Source organism: Ictalurus punctatus, chromosome 3 (assembly GCF_001660625.3).
Source record: "Ictalurus punctatus breed USDA103 chromosome 3, Coco_2.0, whole genome shotgun sequence".
NCBI classification, from domain to species: domain Eukaryota; kingdom Metazoa; phylum Chordata; class Actinopteri; order Siluriformes; family Ictaluridae; genus Ictalurus; species Ictalurus punctatus.
In genome coordinates, this window is record NC_030418.2 from 7,215,383 (window position 1) to 7,235,535 (window position 20,153).

A 20,153-nucleotide genomic window follows, 5' to 3' on the forward strand; every position below is an offset into this window, starting at 1 on the left:
GGCACAATCATATATACACACACACATATACATACACATAGACACAGTACGGACAACATTCCAGTCAGCCTACCATGCATGTCTTTGGACTGGGGGAGGAAATCCTCACAGCACAGGGAGAACATGCAAACTTCACACACAGGGCAGTGGTGGGAATCAAAACCCCAACCCTGGCGGTGTGAAGCAAACATGCTAATCACTTAGCCACTGTGCACCCACAATTGCACTAATAATAAACATAATGAACTCTTAACATACATAGTTCATTTTTAAAACACATTGGTAGATATGTTACCTATTTGTTGCATATGTTTTTACATATAAGATAAAAAGTACACAGGTAATAAAAGTTTTTTTTATGTTAAAGTGGAAATTAAAAAAATATATATATTTACTATGAGAAATGCAGTATTACAGTGACTCAAATTAAACCCTTAATTTTTTATTCTGCATTGTGTATTGCAAATAAATGTTATAAAAGTGTATCATTATTTTTCTACATAATTTCCATTTCATTCAATGCTAGTGTTCCAGCACTTAATGAGTGTTTTTTATTCTTTGGGGGAAAAAACTCAATTTAGTTCGAATTTATGTCACTCTTTGAAGGTTTTCATTTGACTTCACTTCTATATGTTCCAGAATTGCTTACACCCTAAGGAATATTTTAAATAAAACAACGCAAACAAATTTTGCCGCCAAAACAGAGGCATGGACTCCATAAGACCTCTGAAGGTGTGCTGTGGAATCTGGCACCAAGATGTTAGCAGCAGATCTTTTAAGTCCTTATTTTTGCCGTGTGACAGGGTGCATTATCCTGCTCAAAGAAGCCACCATGGGCACTTTATGTGCCTGTGGGCTATGTATATCTGGTTCTTGTGGTAAGAACATTATGATGCGTTAAGTTCATCCGAGGATTTCCACTGACGTAAATTAATTTTCTTTTAAATCTCGAGCAATAAGAATTACTTTCAAAGTGTCTTTCAGATTTCAAATTCCAATAACCCAGGACACATGCCGAGTGAGATAATGAAATGTTGCAGCTGAGAAACAGCACAGAGTGACAGCGCTTAGTTGATTTCTTTGCACAAATGTCAAGAGGGCATTCATAAACAAAATACATGGATGTAATTTAGCGTTCAGCATGTGCATTTATCTGAATCTGTAAGCCCTATGATGTGCTGTGTAATGAATATGAATAACCTTGTACTACAGAAGCTCTATGTTAATGAATTCAGTCAAAAGTAAAAGTGAATTTAAATGAGTGGATTGAGCAATTCTTAATTGTTTAGATCTCGTAGATTTTTATTAGGAGTGATGTAGTGTCATCATTTGAGGATAGAATTTGAAGTAGTTTAGAGAGGTGTAGCTGCATTTGACACTTGAATTTTGATTTGTTGAATTTGTGTAACAGTGTAAAAGACAGGGAGTTGTTGGTATATTGATTTTCTTGATATCAGATGCCCTTGTTACTAAAAGCAAAGCGTAACTCTCAGATGTTATGTAGATGTGTAATGCTTTTCTTCTTCCTGCCTTTCTTTCATTGGAGAGTTTATTCATTCATCATTTCTAACAACTTTATTGTGTTCAGCGCCACTGTGGATCCTGGAAGCAGTGGGTGTGAGCCAAGAATATACCCTGGATAGGACTCAGGGCATGGTGCATACACTCACTCACACCTAGGGCTAATTTAGCTAGTACACCTTCCTTTAGAATCAAACCCAGAGAATGAATAGAAACCCACATAGACACGGGGAGAGAATATGAAACTCTGCACAGAAATTAACAAGCTCAGTCTAGTACCTCATGTCATCTTAGGTATTAATTTCTTATTGGGCGGCTGTGGCTCAGGTGGTAGACTGTGTTGTCCACGAATCGTAGGGTTGGTGGTTTGATTCCTGGCCCACATGACTCCACATGCCTTGGGCAAGACACTGGTTGCTCCCGATGGGAGCTTGCCAGCTTTGCGCCTTGCATGGCAGCTCTGCTACCATAGGTGTGTGAGTGTGTGTGTGAATGGGTGAATGAGAACCAGTGTAAAGCGCTAAGGTTAAAAAAGCACTATATAAGTGTGGACCATTTACCATTTCTTGCCAGTCAAATAAATTTCACTTCTGCCTCTGAGTAATTACTTTTCTTTTGCCATTTTGTCCTCATTTCCTGCTTTCAGATCTCTGTGAGCTTTACCTTTTATGAAGTTTTGTGGGCGTCAATAAATGTAAACGAATTGTGAAGTGCACATGCTTTGCACTGTTCTGTCTGGATGGCGTTCATCAACATACACACATGAGCATGAAATACATCGACGTCACCGAAACATTCATAACTCTGGCGGAATTTTATAGGTTTGTCCTAACACTTACACACAACCTTCCACACAACCTTCCATTGTCTGTTATTAAAATTCTAAAAATGAATTGAAATGACTGGTTAAGGCTTAGCATAATACAGATAGCTATTTTAGAGTTCAATACTTATTTAATAGTTAGTGACAGAATTTCAAGATGTCTTAAGATATGGAAAGTTGTATGATATAATTGAGGACAGTTTACTATAACTTAAAATGTGATGTGTGCATTGGTAATAGAGAACAGGGAACCAGTGTAGATTGCTAATTTAATCTAATGCACCTTAGTTTAGATAAACTACAAATTTATACAGATTTCAGCTTGTCCTAGCTCAGCTTATTTTCTAAACATAAAACTTTGCAGCTTCTGTAGCTTAACTTCTGTTGTGGCCATACATATACATTTATGTGAATTATTTAACTGAAGGCAGTTAATAGAGAAAAAAGGGGTTTTGCCAACTTTCATGTATTTTTGTTTCATTTATCCTCTCTGGTTTAATTAGCAAAGTGACAACACGGCTTGTTACAAAAAATATGCAATAAATAATAATCTTTACGGATGATTAGCCAGAGAAGGATGTTTATTCTTCAAAACTCTAATCCACCCCATATCTACTGCTCTGATATAGTAATAAATTAAATTCAGCTCAGCACACAGACACTTCTAATTAGTTGAACACAAAACTAGATTTGCTGACGACCCCATATATAGGCAAAATGTAAAATGTTTCTGTGAAAATTAATAACCTAAAGACTTTACAACTATATGCACTATTATTACTGATTGATTTTAAAAAATATATCGTATATTGTAAATAAAAAAAAAACTGTACATAAAAAGTTTTAATACAAATGTTTAATAAAATTAAGCCACAATCAAGCCTTTTTGTACTGTCTCTATTGTGTGCAAGGTCATTTTTCATTGATCAAACTTTAATATGTTTCTGCACATGAGTCAAGGCTACCACAACTGTGTCGTAATTGTGACACAAATTGTATTGTTATGACTTTTTCATAATGAAGTTCAGATAATCACATTTCTTTATCTGTGTATTGGGACAGTAATGCTCCCAGCCAATCATGAACAAACCCATAAACTACTCACAAACTTTAGTCATGACGTATGCAATAATAAGCAATATATAATAATATGAAACCATGTCAAATAAGATATCTAATGGCTTGGTAATGAGCTTTCTTTCCTCTTTTTTTTTTTTTTTTTTTTTACATTAATCAAGCAAGTTTTTGTTGTAAGTAAGTTAAGTATTCTTCAACCGTATAAGGTGGCTGCTTAGTTAACATTTTGTAAATAGCTAGCAACTAGCAATGTACATTTAATTCATATAATAACAAATTTATATCCTGACTTTATATATTAAAACTTAATATAATAAAACTTAATTTAATTGAATTGAACTACATTAGCATTTAAGTCCTTGTTATTAGATAAATAGTTTGAGGTTTAATTATAGTGATCTGTATCTATAATTGCAGTTGAGGATCTACCTCAGTGACAGTTTTGCTCATGTTTGGTCACTTATATAGCTAGTGGAACTGGTATGTGTAATTGGTGCTTTTTATATTTAAAATTGTATATTAGGTTCAAACCAGACAATCAGAGTTTTGAGTTTGTCATGCATTCATTGGGGCGGTATTGTGGGTTTTTTTTCTGTTCTGCTCCCTTTTTAAATGGTTGCCACATCCCTGGTGTCAGGCTAAAAGCTCAGAATCTCACACTCAAATCACAATTTCCTGTTGCATGTCATACTTTCAATCCCAGCATGCTTTCATAGCATCATTTATATTCAGAATATGATTAGTTTTGGTTGTCAGGTAGGAAGCAATATAACGAATCTAAAAGATTAAAAACAAGATACAGTACTTGTTTGAAAATGCTTGCAACTGCATTTCTAATCTCCTTTGTCTCTCCTTCTTCCAGAAAACTGTACAGATTAAAAAGCTTTTTGCATAGAAAACCCAGTTTCCTATGCCTAAATATGCCGACTATAACCTTGCTACATGGAAGACTGGCTGAGCAAGTCACATTCCTGTTTAACGACCCAGTGCTCTCATTAGCCCGCTGTTTATGTTCGGCGGGAATTCTTAAATTGCTATAAATATGTATGAAGTATCATTATGCTTGTCCTACTTTGGTTCTGTGGATATCTGTGAATAACTGGAGCCACTCAGGTCTAATGGAGTGGCCTGGATAGCTCAATTATCTCAGCTAGTAAAAGCACTTGGCAGTGGACAGAAAGAAATGTAGTGCATCATTTGTTTAATAATAAGGTTTACATGATGTCCCATATTTAAAGGGGAAAATATCAAACTATCTGTACTCTTGCTACAGTACTTAAGAACATAGTTCACTGTAATGTTTTTTTTTTTTCAGTGTACAGTGGTGCTTGAAAATTTGTGTATATATGCCTAAATATGACCTAACTGACCAGATTTTCACACAAATCCTAAAAGTAGACAAAGAGAACCCAATTAAATGAACGATACAAAAATATTATACTTGTCATTTGTTTATTGAGGAAAATGATCCAATATCTCATATCTGTGAGTGGCAAAAGTATGTGAATCTCTAAGATTAGCAGTTAATTTGAAGGTGAACATACTTCAAGTGCTTTCAATGAATGGGATCAGGGGCAAGCTACTGAAACCCCAAGAGCATGTGGCAAAGATTTCTAGCCAGCTAAAATTACGTTTCTGTGGCTGAGTCAATTTTAGACATAAGAAAGTAATTTACAAAACAATTACTCAAGTAATTATTCTTCAGATTATTTATTCACTCATACTTTTGATCACAACTTTCACTTTTACTCCAGTGAATTACTATTACAGTAGCTTTTGAAGTCAGTGTGTTTTGTCCTCTTTCCAACACTGTATAATTAAAGAGGAAATATTCCACATTCCACATAAGAAGCAGGACTAATGTGTTCTTTGATCCTGATCATTTTTTGTCATTTAGGTCTATATATGTAACTCTATCTACAAAAGCTATCTATCCCTCAGCCTAACCTTAAATCATTTGTGACTTTTATTCTGTGTGAAATCTTACAAATTTGGAAGAAGAATATTTCTCCTCATCCAAGCAAGAGCAGAGAGAAAATGTTATCTTCCTTCCCAAACATGTACACTTTCCCCTGGATAGTCTTAAAGGAATACAGAAAAGTAGCAGCTTTGCAAGTAACGAAATGAATGCTGATAACATCTATGCAAATACAATAATTGTAACGTGCATTGGTGAAGAGAGAGGATGTAATTGTGTGAGAAAAGCTTTCATGTTATATAGGGCATTCCAAAGTATTGTTGTCAATGTTTATAGCATGGGTTACAATGCCGGTTGGCAGCACAACATGGAGAATTTATCATCAAGAACTGGGAAAACAAGTGCGAGTCAAAATTAGGAAGTCTAACTAGGAGACTAATCAAGGAAACTAGGAATAATTGCAAGACCTCACGCTGAAACTGGGACACACAAATGTATAAATAGGCAAACTGAAGGGAAACTAATACAAAACATGCAAGAACAATCAGTGCACAATAAACCAATGACAGGGCAGGGGTGGAGACAGGACTCACAAAACAAACACAAAATACGCCAAAACAAGGAAGCGCTTTTTGCACTGGAAGCCATGCAGCACATGGAAGGTGAAATTAGATGACAGTAATGCCAATGATGCTAACTATTCTGGATTGGCTCTTACTGAATGGTGTGACTTGCCAAGTCCAGTGCTGCATAGGAGTGTTATCTGGCCAACAATGCACTTTGGCTATATGCACAGATTCCATCCATCCATCCATTTTCTGTATCACTTATCCTATGTAGGGTTGCGGAGGAGCCTGGAGCCTATCCCAGGGAACTCAGGGCACAAGGTGGGGGACACCCTGGACTTGGTGCCAATCTGTCACAGGGCACAATTGCACACACATTCACACACTATGGACAATTCGGAAGTACCAGTCAGACTACAATGCATGTCCTTGGCCTGGGGAAGAAACCCCCGAAGCACAGGGAGAACATGCTAACTCCTCACATGCAGGGTGGAGGCAGGATTCAAACCTACAACCCGGGAGATGTGAGGCAACAGTGCTTGTTAGATTTCCAAGTATCTCAGGAATCTCATATTATGTCTTCAGATCTCCGTCAGCCCTTTCAGCCTGTTTTACAATTACTTCTATTAACATTTAGTTCTGTGCTGATAAAGTGTGGTTTTCCTCAGAGTGTTTCAGATCGATCTGGGGAGTCTAAGATGAACACACGTTGACATATGCATGCTCACAGAGACATCCCAGTTTATTCATGCAAAACAGAAGTATTTATACACATTGATAAGAAGCAGTGCGTGGACGGTTTCTACTGGTGCAGGTGCCAGACAGATAGACAAAACACACAGCACACAGGGTCATACTACAAAATAAGTCTACATGTTTCAGCTATATTAAAGGATGGCAGTTGATCAGCTTATTCAAAGAGGTAATTAAATGAATACATTCATCATAGGTATCTGATAGCACAGAGACACACAAACAGAAACTATAACCCAGTATTCCCCATATCCAAGGTGTCTTAACAGCAGTTCATAATATAAGAGTACATGATATAAGAGAATTTCCTTTCAGTGCTAATTTAATTCGAATAAATTTTATTTGTATAGCACTTTTTACAATGGATATTGTCTAAGAGCAGCTTTACAGAAATATATAAACACAGGATACAGATTTTAAGTGTGTGGATTAACTCCCTAAGATGACACGAGGAAGAAACCTTGAGATGAACCAGACTCAGAAGGGTACCCGTCCTCATCTGGGTAACAACTGATAGTGTGAAGTGAAAGGAAAGTTCATTATGGCTTTACATGAACTATGAACTAACATTTAGACTTAGTTGAACTAGTCCACTGTTCACCAAAGGAGACCCAAGTGCAAACTGCATGTGGTAATTACAGTAAAATTACATAGAAGGCCATAGCAGCAACTGTAGTCCCAGCAACCACAGTGAGAATGTCCATGTGGAATTGAGGGCCAAGTCTATTTCATGGTGCTTCAAGTGGTACCATCCTAATCAATCTCCAGGCTGTAGCCTCCAGTTGATGAGAGCTCCATCCAGGGGTAGGGCATCCGAACGGATCAGGCAGGTCCAGAGTTCTGAAAGGGTCAGGATCACTGGCATCTCCATAAAATCATGTGTGGCTCGACAGAAGGAGAGCGGGAGAGGGAAGTAAAGAGAGGGAAAGATTGTTATGTAAGACTGTACTTTGCGTAAAAGAAAATCTACTTATGGCAGAGGTTCTCAACCTTTTGCAACTAAAGCCCACCCCCACCTTATTTGGAGGAGAACAGTATAATGATTATCTACTCTATATAAAATCTATCTATCTATCTATCTATCTATCTATCTATCTATCTATCTGTCTGTCTGTCTATCTATCTATCTATCTATCTATCTATCCGAACACTATAACTACTTTGAACAAGAAAATTTGACTGTAATAACATGTACTATTTAACATGTTGCATTACTAAAAAACATTTGCATGTGAATTATATAAATTGGGAGGAAGGGCGCGTTTCGTTATCCATGACATTGTTAAATCTCCGGCTCTCGGACACTCACGAAACAGAGCAGATGCAGAGAGAGGCGCGAGTGCAGTCCAGGACAGTACTGGTGATATTTGGAAAGTTGCTAAGGTTTGTCCAAAAAGTTGCTAGATTTGTCACCATAGGTGTTTTGTTTTTTTTTTGTTTTTTTTGGCAAAAAAAGTTGCTAAAGGGGTCTGAAAAGTCGCTAAGTTGGCAACACTGGTCTGCACTGACAGCTAGATAAAAGGCAGACTAAGCTCCACCTCTCCCCAGCAAAAAGAAAATACAGAGGGAGAGAGAACACAGGTTTTTTTCTATTTATGCAAATTCTATTTGAAAAGCAATAATATACACCAAGTACCCAAATGATGTCCTGTCGGTATTTTTTCTTGAAAAAATTCGTGCCCCCCTTCGGATCTCTCCATGCCTCCCCTGGTTGAGAACCACTGACTTATTGTAAGCTTGAGTAAACAAATATGTTTTCAGCCTAGACTTAAACACTGAGACTGTGTGTGAGTCCCAAACACTAATTGGAAGGTTGTTCCATAACTGTGGGGCTTTGTAAGAGAAAGCTCTTCTCCCTTCTGTAGCCTTCGCTATTCGAGGTACCGACAAATAGCCTTCACCTTTTGATCTAAGTAGGCGTGGCGGATCATAGAAGACCAAAAGTTTGCTTAGTGCCAACCACCCTGACCCCCTTATACACAGATTCCTCACTTATATACACACTATTAACAACAGTGTAGGAAAGAAAGTGTTGGTTTTTTTTAAATCAAAGCCACACTTTCCCCTCAGTTCTACTTCATCTGTACTATTAAAGGATGCAAACATACAGACTAGAGAACTATTAGCCCTCTTCAAGAGATGAGCCAATGTTGAAATATGAAAACTAATAGAACCAATAACTAAAGCTATCATAATAGTCTGCTCAAGTGAGGTACAAGTCATTCATGATGTCTCTTTGCGTGATAATGATAGCATCTGTGGTAATGACTGTGGTGTTGGGAAGAACAAAACAGAGGACAGAGAAAACAGAGAGAAATACCGGAGCGAAAATCTTTGTTTACTAAGACATGTGTAATCTGATGATTCATATTAGATGATACTGAAGCATAAGGTATGACAGAGCAATGGTTTCGAGGCACATTTAGATTTGAAACCATGTGTTCTACCAACCCCAGAATGTTGTATTATATTCTGTCTTTCTTAGCACTCTGATGTTTCAGGTTATATGTTGAATTGCAACATCACTTAAGCTGAGGAACTTTAGATCTGTTATCCAGTATGTAAATGAAATGCTTTGAAACTTATAGCTGATTTGTTTCCTTTTGGAATTACCACGTAAATGAAAAACAGAGCCACACAATAGTATTCCTTGCTGTTAAGGTTGTGTTCCAATCACACCAAATCTACTGTTTATGAGTCTACCTAAAAAAGAAATGTGAGTCTCATTACTGTACTCTTTGGTCAGATTAATACTCCATGCCAGTACTTTTCTAGCATTAGACAGCTGTACGTTTTAAAAGGTTTGCATTTGGGAACTGAAGAATGAAAACACTTTTCCTCCTTGAGCTTCCAGAGCAATATGCTGTGAAAGAACTTGAGCAAGATTCTTGGGAAATCTAAGTGTTTGACTTTCTTCCTTTCTCTCAGGAGTACAGCATGTGCGAGTGACTGCAAAGTGAAGAGCTTACAGTGGCTGTATTTTTCATCATTTTGTTGTTTCAGTGTTATATTCAGCCTTGTTTCAAGGTCTTTCACGTAGGTAGAGGATTACTGTTCAGATTTCATAGTCAGTCAAATTGTTGCAGAAGCAGAAATGTTTAGGTAAAGACAGCAGAAGTAGAATGCGAATGGGCAGAAATTGAAAGGTTCATCACCTGACCTTGCCATGCTGTGTTTCTGTCTTGGTGTTCTTTTCCACTCTGTGCAACCCCAATTCCAAAAAAAGTTGGGACACTGTGTAAAATGTAAATAAAAACAGAATGCAATGATTTGCAAATCTCATAAAACCATATGGTATTCACAACAGAACATAGAAAACATGAAATGTTTAAACTGAGTAAATGCACCATTTTAAGAAAAAATAAGGTAATTTTGAATTTGATTGTAAAAAGTAAGTGTTCCTAAAAAGAAACAGCTGGAGGTTAATGGGCAACAGGTCAGTAACATGATTGGGTATAAAAAGATTATCTTAGAGAGGCAGTGTCTTTCAGAAGTAAAGATGGGCAGAGGTTCACCAATCTGCGAAAAACTGCGTCTACAATTTGTGGAACAATTTCACAATAATGGGTGCACGGTGGCTTAGTGGGGGTTTGATTCTTAGTGGGGGTTCGTGGCTCCAGGGTCGGGGATTCAATTCCCACCGTGGACCTGTGTGTGCGGAGTTTGCATGTTCTCCCTGTGCTGCGGTGGTTTTCTCCGGGTACTCTGGTTTCGTCCCCCAGTCCAAAGATATGCATGGTAGGCTGATTGGCATGTCCAAAGTGTCCATAGTGTATGAATGGGTGTGTGAATGTGTATGTGATTGTGCCCTGCGATGGATTGGCACCCTGTCCAGGGTGTACCCCGCCTTGTGCCCAATGCTCCCTGGGATAGGCTCCAGGTTCCCCGTGACCCTCATGGAAGGATAAGCGGTATAGAAAATGGATGTATGGATTTCAGAATAATGTTCTTCAACGTAAAATTGCAAAGACTATGAATATCTCATAATCAACAGTACATAATATCATCAAAATATTCTGAGAATCTGGAGGAATCTCCATGCACAAGGGTCAAGGGTGAATTAACATTACATGCCTGTGATGTTCGGGCCCTCAGGTAGCACTGCATTAAAAACAGGCTTGATTCTGTAATGGAAATTACTGCATGGGCTCAGAAACACCTCCAGAACTCATTGTCTGTGAACACAATTCACCGTACCATCCACAAATGCTGGTTAAAGCTCTATCATGCAAAGAAGAAGCCATATGTGACCATGATCCAGAAACACTGCCGTCTTCTCTGGGCTAAAGCTCATTTAAAATGGACTGAGACATAGTGGAAAACTGTTCTGTGGTCAGAGGAATCGAAATTTTAAATTCTTTTTGGAAACCATGGACACTGCGTCCTCTTAACTAAAGAGAACAAAAGAGGAGAGGGAACATCCAGCTTTTTATCAGCGCTCAGTTCAAAAGCCTGCATCTCTGATGGTATGGGAGTGCATTAGTGCCTATGGAATGGACAGCTTGCACATCTGGAAAGGCATCATCAATGCTGAAATGTATATACAGGTTTTAGAGACATATGCTTCCATCCAGATTCCATCCCATGTTTACTTCTGAGAGACTCTGCCTCTTTAAGATGCACTTTTTATATCCAATCATGTTATTGACCTGTTGCCTATTAACCTAATTAGTTGCAAAATATTACTCCAGCTGTTCCTTTTCAGTAACACTTGCTTTTCCAGCCTTTTGTTGCCCCAGTCCCAAGCTTTTGAGATGTGTTGCAGCCAACAAATTCAAAATTACCTTAAATGGTACATTTCCTCAATTTAAACATTTGGTATGTTTTCTGTGTTCTATTGTAAATAACATAGGACTTTATGATATTTGCAAATCATTGCATTGTGTTTTTATTTACATTTTACACAGAGTCCCAACTTTTTTGGATTTGCGGTTATATATTTCACTTAATATTCTCTCTGTTTCTCTGGTAATCCTTCATCCTCTCTTGTCTTTCTTGCACAGTTGCTTTCTCTGGCCTCGGCTTCACCTCCTTCTACTTAGCGGGGAAGCTGCATTGTTTCACCGAGAGCGGGCGTGGACGCAGCTGGCGCCTCTGTGCTATGATCCTGCCCCTATACAGTGCACTGATGATCGCCCTGTCCCGCACCTGTGACTACAAACATCATTGGCAAGGTAAGAGAGTCCCTGAACACAATCTTGCAATCTGCATGCAGTCAACAGACACACAAATCACATCCATATTAGTTTCTGTTAACTGGTGAAGTCAAAACAGAATACTTGGGGTGTAATGCAATGCTAAGCTGTAGCTATATTTGAGAGCTTTATTCAGATTTAAACCTGAAGTGGAAGTTTTTTTAATAAGTATGAACCCTACCACTGGAAAACTGCTCACACATTTAATGTTTTTAATTGTACCTGCCTGTGATATTTTCAAACAAAACTGGTTATATTTCCCAATATATTAACAAGCTAGTAGCCTTATTTGAACCAATGCAGTCCTGACCAGGCAATTATTATGGATGCTGTAAATGCATCCTTAGGAATGAACAATGTTAATGAATTTTTAATTAATTTTTTTTTTGTTCAAAGAGTGTCATATGTGAGAGCTCACTCATGTCCACATGGAAAGAAAAACCTGTGGGAACCCAATTCTGGTGCACTTTAGTCTCAACTACAAGCTTTGTAAACATTTCTGGCAAGCTATAAAAAATGGATCTGTATTTATGTTTGTTTCAAACACATTGTGTGTTCATTCTGAATAACATATTTGTTTTCTGTCACAGAAAATGCATTAAAATGTTATGCTAGTGTGTGTATTTCTGGACCCTGTGTCTGTTTAATTTGCAGTAAATGGCGGGTTTAAAGCAATAATATGAACACTAACAATATTTTTTTTTAAAAAAACAACAACAACAACAACAAAAAAAACAGATTTCAATATTGAATTAAGAATTAATTCATTAATCTTCTGCAAGTATTTCATCCTGGTCAGGGTTGTGGTAGATGTGTGAGTCTGTCTGCTGGAGGAGAATGTTTTTTTTTTTCTGTGGTGCTTACCCTTTAGAATTTTCTATATTTATGCACAAATATGACCTAAAACATCATCGGCTTTTCACACAAGTCCTGAAAGTAGATAAAGAGAACCAAAATTAAACAATTGAGACAAAAATATTATATCATTTATTAATTGAGAAAAATGATCCAATATGATATATCTGTGAGTGGCAAAAGTATGTAAACCTTTGTTTTCAGGATCTCGTGTAACCCCCTTATGCAGCAATAACTGCAACTAAACATTTCTAGTAACTGTTATCAGTCCTGCACATCAGACTAGAGGAATTTTAGCCCATTCCTCAGTACAGAACAGCTTCAACTCTGGGATTTTGGTGAGTTTCCTCACATGAACTGCTTGCTTCAGGTCCTTTCAACATTTCTTTTGATTTCTATAGATTCATATATCTATCTTAGGGTTGTTGACTTCTTGCATGACCAACTTTCTCTTGAGATCATGAACAGATGAACAGATGTCAGTTCACGAACAGATATCTTGACATTTTCCTTTAGAATTCGCAGGTATAATTCATAATTCATTGTTCCATCAATGATAGCAAGCCATCCTGGCCTAGATGCAGCAAAACAGGCCCAAACCATGATACTACCATGTTTCACAGATGGAATAAGGTTCTTATGCTGAATACAGTGTTTTCCTTTCTCCAAACATAAAAACTTTCATTTAAGCCAAAAATTCCATTTTGGTCATCTGTCCACCAAACATTTTTCCCAGTGGCCTTTTGACTTGTCCACATGATCTTTAGCAAATTCAGACAGGCAGCAAAGTTCTTTCTCCTTGCAACTCTGCCATGACCACCATTGTTGTTCAGTGTTCTCCTGATGGTGTACTCATTACATTAGCCAATGTGAGGGAGGCCTTTAGTTGCTTAGAATTTACCCTGGGTTCCTTTGTGACCTTGTGAACTATCACACGTCATGCTCTTGGAGTGATCTTTGTTGGTAATAATGTAACAGTGGTTACAATGGTCTTGAATTTTCTCCATTTGTACATAATGTGTCTGACTGTGGATCGGCAGAGACCAAACTCTTTAGAGATGGCTTTGTAACCTTTTCCAGCCTGATGAGCATCAACAACTCTCTTTCTGAGGTCCTCAGAAATCATGTTCATGCCATGATACACTTTTAGAAACATGTGTTTTGAAGATCAGACTTTGATAGATCCCTGTTCTTTAAATAAAACAGGGAGCTCACTCACACCTGATTGCCATCCCATTGATTAAAAACACCTGACTCTAATTTCACCTTCAGATTAACTGCTTATCTTAGAGGTTCACATACTTTTGCCACTCACAGATATGTAATATTGGATTATTTTCTTCAATAAATAAATGACAAGTATAATATTTTTCTCTCAATTGTTTAATTGGGTTCGTATCTAATTTTAGGAATTTCACTTTCTAGCACCATTTTATGTGGATGAGTGTTGATGTCATGAGAGAAGCAAAAACCTCAATTGCTTTTGGTAGTTTGGACATTTTGTTTGTTGTTTCTGCAAAAAAAAATTCCCCTCTACCCAAATAAACCTGTTTATTACGAAGCCATATTTCCTACATTGCTTTGTAGGCAACATCTGCATGGTAATGAATTTTCCACTAACACATTACACCATACCACCTACACAGACAATATATTCACTGAATGTTCAGTACATATTTGAGAGATTTTTAGATAAATTAGGCTATCTGGAGTCAAATTGTTCTGGCATAAGGAGTAATGTCAAAACAGGAGGTGGTTGGCGGTGGAGGGACTTTTGGAGTTCAATACCAACAATAGCTACAATGATAAATGTTATTCAGCGGATTGCAAATAATGAATCGAATTGATTTGTTAAAATCTTACAAAGCCTAGCCCATCAAGCTATGCTTATCTACGTGACTCCAGATAACTGTTTATAAGGTTTCGATACTCATGAGGAGCCACGTACATCCACAATCCCACCATGTAAGTTCAGTTGATAGCCAGCTTTTTAAAAATGTTCTGTTTATTTTGTCAGTTTTGTGAAATGGGGAGAGATGAATCTAGTCTCCTGGTAGTTCTCCTAATGCCCCACAGGAGCCAAGTAGAGCACTGAGCATTGTGTATATACTGTCCTTTCCATTGAGTGTGATCTGATCCAGCACAGCACTGCTTCTGTGTTCAGTCAGGTAAAAGATTTTTTTGCTCTAGGAGGTGATCATTAACTATTAGTGAGACGGACAGTGACTGAAGATGTGTTGTACAAATTCTCCACCAAAATGAAATGAGTAGTTTTCAGTTACAAAGGAAGCAATATATCTCAGCAGGCTAGTCACAGAACTGTCAGATCCTTGTAACTCCAAGATTTTGACTTGTGCATAATTTGCTGATAGACTATGACATTACAGCCAGTTATTCCTGGTAGCCAGAACATACTGTGATTTCATTGAGATGCTCCTACCAGAGGCTATATATATATATATATATATATATATATATATATATATATATATATATATATATAATTTATTTCAAAAAGTTGAACTTTTATATATTCTAGATTTATTACACATAAAGTGAAATATTTCAAGCCTTTTTTTATTTTTATCTTGATGATTACAGCTTACAGCTCATGTAAATCAAAAATTCCAAAATATTACAATAAAGAATTTATGATACAGAAATGTTGACCTTCTGAAAAGAATGTTAATTTATGCACACAATACTTACTCGGGGCTCCTTTTGCACAAATTACTGCATCTATGTGGAGTGGCATGGAGGCAATCAGCCTGTGGCACTGCTGAGGTGTTCTGGAAGCCCAGATTGATTTGATAGCAGCCTTCAGCTCCTCTGTATTGTTGGGTCTAGTGTCTCTCATAGATTCTCTATGGGGTTCAGGTCAGGCGAGTTGGCTGGCCAATCAAGCATAGTAATATGCTTGGTCAGCTGGTCAGAAAACCAATTACTAGTAGTTTTGGCTCTGTGGGCAGGTGCCAAGTCCTGCTGGAAAAGGACATCAGCATCTCCATAAAGCTTGTCAGCAGATGGAAGCATGAAGTGCTTTAAAATCTCCTGATAGACACTATACTGACTCGACTTGGGAAAACACAGTGGACCAACACCAGCAGATGACATGGCTCCCAAATCATCATTGACTGTGGAAACTTCACACTGGACTTCAAGCAACTTGGATTCTGTGTCTCTCCACTCTTCCTCCAGACTCTGGGACCTTGATTTCCAAATTAAATGCAAAATTTACTTGAAAAGAGGACTTTGGACCATTGAGCAATGGTCCAGTTCTTTTTCTCTTTAGCCCAGATAAGACGCTTTTGACTTGCATCTGGTTCAGGAGTGACTTGACACTAGGAATGTGACACTTGTATCCCATTTCCTGGACACATCTGTGCATGGTGGTTCTTGATACACTGACTCCAGCCTCAGTCCACTCCTTATGAAGATCCCCCACGTTCTTGAATTGGCTTTGCTTGACAATCCCCTCAAGGCTACGGTCATTCCTGCTGCTTGTGCACGTTTTCCTACCACACTTTTCCCATCCAGTCAACTTTCCATGAATATGGTTTCATACAGCACTCTGCGAACAACCAGCCCTTTCAGCAATGACCTTCTGTGACTTACCCTCATTGTGGAGTGTGTCAATAAGTGTCTTCTGGACAACTGTCAAGTCAGCAGTCTTTTTCACTTCATGTGTAATGAATCTAGAATCCATGAAAACACCATGTTTTGAATTAAGTTACGTGAAAAAATTTACTTTTTCACGATATCCCAATATTTTGTATATATACACACAGTGCTCTTCACTAATATTGGCACCCTTGGTAAATATGAGCAAAGAAGTCTGTGAAAAATTTTCTTTATTATTTACTCTTTTGATCTTTTGTTAAAACAAATTCACAAAATACTCTGCTCTCATGGGTATCAAACAGTTGTAAACAAAACACAAGTTTATAGAAAAAACTTTGTTAAATATAGGTGTGCAAAAATTATTGGCACCCTTTTAGTCAATACGTTGTGCTACCTCCCTTTGCCAAGATAACAGCTCTGAGTCTTCTCCAATAATGCCTGATGAGAATGCATGGAAAGGGATCGGAGACCATTCCTCCATACAGAATCTCTCCAGATCCTTCGAATTTCGTGGTCCACATGCTCCGCTTCAGTCCACCCCACAGGTTTTCTATGGGTTTCAAGTCAGGGGACTGGGATGCCTATGGCAGGACCTTGATGTTGTGGTCAGTAAACCATTTTTGTGTTGATTTTGATGTATGTTTTGGATCATTGTCCTGCTGGCAGATCCAACCATGGCCCATTTGGCCTATGTGTTTGTCTTATGTGTTACCTCATATTTAATCCCCTGTCAAACAGGAAGTCATGGTTCAACAGTTTCCTGTTCCTAGTCACCCGGGTGTTCAAAATTTTTTAAAATATCAGTGGGACAATACTTAAAAAAAATTTTTCTTATGAATTCATAGGGGTGCCAATAATTGTTGCACACCTATATTTAACAAAGGGTTGTTTTTTTTTGATAAACCTGTGTTTTGTTTTAAGTTGGTAAAAGTAGAGTACTTTTATGAATTCCTTGAACAAAATATCAAAAGATAAAACAAAGACAATTTTTCACAGCCTTGTTTGCACATATTTACCAAGGGTGCCAATATTAGTGGAGGGTACTGTATATTCATGATTTTTTCATGAAGATATACATTTTTTGCAGTGTGTAGGCTGCTCCCTCCATAGGAAAACAATGGCTTCACATAGGTGGCTTAAGTGCATTGTAATGGTCAGAAAATTTTCCTTCATGGGAGAGTCTACAGGACAAATGTATTTATGCTATGTGGCTTCTCGGTACCATGGCTGTGTTTTTTTTTTTTTGTGTGTGTGTTTTTTTTTAACTTCAAGAGCGAGGCTTTGGAGGCAATGACTGTTTATAGCTGCTACAATATAAGCGATACCAGGAACTAACTTGTCTTGTGGACGTTCCACCACATTAAATGTAACTATAAATGGTTAAAACACACAACGTGTCAGAAAATTAATAAATAAAAAAAAATTAATCATAGGCAAATTGCTGTGCTATAAGAGGAATAAAACACTTTGGGGCATGCTGTTATAGGAAGATAATCCTCTTTGGGGTGGTGACAGCATCACACCACCCTGCTGTAAGTTTTTTCCCCTAACAGCACACCCAGTCATTTTGTATTTCTTACTTAGTCTTCTGGAAAAGCTGCAATGCTAATTACACTGCTCTCTCATATAAAGATTTTAAGGCCAACCTCAACCCTAGACTTCTCATAATATAATATGTCTTTCTAGAGAGAAAAATGTGTTATTCTGGTAATAGCATATATATATATATATATATATATATATATATATATATATATATATATATATATATATATATATATATATATATATATATGCAGTGCATATCAAAACTCTCTTTAATATCCATTACCCCTTTGAATCTCAGTCAATACTGTGTAATAATAAAATATAGGTTTAGTAATAAGGTATTCAAAATACAGTGAAAATGTAACTAACTGTGATTATAGTGAGATTGTCCAGTATGTATATTTATTGTAACAGGCACTCAGAGATGTTGGGTACAGATCCATGTACTGGAGGTTTTACTTAATAGAAAAAATGAAGATCAAGACACTTTGGTTTGATACCAAAAACATTGACAGGATGCAAACAAATCCAATGGGTTAGTGGAGAAAAACAGGGTCAAAAATACCTGAAATAAAAAACCAGCAAATCGAGATCAGAGGGCTAGGCAAAAAAAATTGAGATGAGGCAAAACATAATCGGCTCAGGTGGTAGAGTGGGTCCTTGGGCAAGACTGAAACCTAAGTTGCTCCTGATAGCAGGCTAGTGCCTCTCTACTGCCATTGGTGTGTGTGTGTGTGTGAAGGAATGGGAGAAAGGCACTGTAAGTGCCATTTAGCATTTACAATAGTCATACACATGATCACAGTCCAAAAACACAGGTCAGAACTTACACAATTAAGGCTTCACACAGATGTTCAAGTCCATGTGCCTTATACTGTATATTGAGTACCTAGGAAATGAGCTGGGTAACCGAAGGTCAAAATTCAGGGGCGGACACTCTGGAGGGTGATTGGCTGGGCTAGATGTTACAGTTTCATATACATCTCATTTACGCAAAAGAAAATGTCATGGAATTAAATTTTTTGTTTTTTTCAGTATTCCAGTTTTAATTTTAACTCAAACTGCTGAAATTTGGAACATGTTACGACTGTGTGTAATCAGTAATGGAAGGCAATTGCAAAGTGACCTTTCACACTTTCTTCTCTTCTCAGACGCTTTTGTCGGCGGTGTGATCGGCCTGCTGTTTGCCTACATCTGCTACCGGCAGCATTACCCACCGTTTCTCCACACAGACTGCCACCTGCCTTATGCCAGCCTGGCACTGTGCACCACCCGACATGCACCAGTCTCCCAGGAGGTGCCTCAGGCCACGGACAATGCCACGAGTCTGCCTCTGGAGGGCATCACCGAGGGGCCCGTATGACTAATGGAGCCCTCCTCCTTCACCGCCCGCTTGGTATGACCCACACAGACTGGCTGACTCTTGTACATTCCAGTGGGTCGTCCAGTTCCTGTTCATTTTATCCTTCACTGGTCCTCTTCTCTTTTTCCCTCTTTGTGTTTAGTACTGATTTACCAGCCTCATTTGGGATACATTTACACTCACTAAACTTGTTAATGGCGAATGCAGACCATATCTATATAGCCGGAATGATAGAATAGAAAAGAGAGAGGAGAACGCGTTGTAGAAGTGGCCTGATTAAGTTGTAGTATAAATTGAGAAGATTAATGATAGCACAAAGTCCAGCATGGTGTATTTTATTATTACAGATATGGAAATGTTCAATGACATGTATAACAATGTGGGGTGATTGGAGGGGAGGCACTGTAATAGAAGTCAAAATCTGTCTATTGGAATGTTTCTTTTATATTTTCTCATTACTTTTCCAGTTCTGAATTTCTGACATATTGGGCAGGGAAAAATGCTTTTCAAATATACTTTGATCTCACTGGCTGTCCATAGTTTATATATATATATATATATATGTATATATATATATATATATATATATATATATATATATATATATATATATATATAAACCTCCTTCTCATTTCTCTGGCCATTCTTTTCTTTTCCAATGGCTTGACCTACTTTGACCTGAGTCCTTCATCTCTTCTGGTTACTTTTCTTATTTTCTGTCACATATGCCTGTCTCAACAGTCAGTACTTCCCTATTTCTTTATTCTATCCCCCACCCCATACCCCTTCCCCATGTGAGCCTCTGTCTCAATTCTTAACAAATTCTCAGTGGCAGTGGTTCCACAATGTCTCTGCCTGTCTGAATTTTTCATATTTTCTCCATACCATTTCTCCTGATCTTCCTTATTATCTT

At 37.7% G+C, this 20,153-nt stretch overlaps 1 protein-coding gene across 1 annotated transcript in view; it reads left to right on the forward strand.

Annotated features, from left to right (window-relative positions):
- The window catches only part of plpp4 (phospholipid phosphatase 4), a 103,496-nt gene extending 83,725 nt beyond the window's left edge, over window positions 1-19,771 (forward strand). The window contains exons 6-7 of the mRNA XM_017463193.3: window positions 11,662-11,832; window positions 19,029-19,771. Of these exons, the coding sequence (XP_017318682.1) occupies window positions 11,662-11,832; window positions 19,029-19,240 (383 nt within the window). The 3' untranslated portion in view covers window positions 19,241-19,771. The remainder of the gene's footprint in view (window positions 1-11,661; window positions 11,833-19,028) is intronic.
- The last annotated feature ends 382 nt before the right edge of the window (window positions 19,772-20,153 follow it).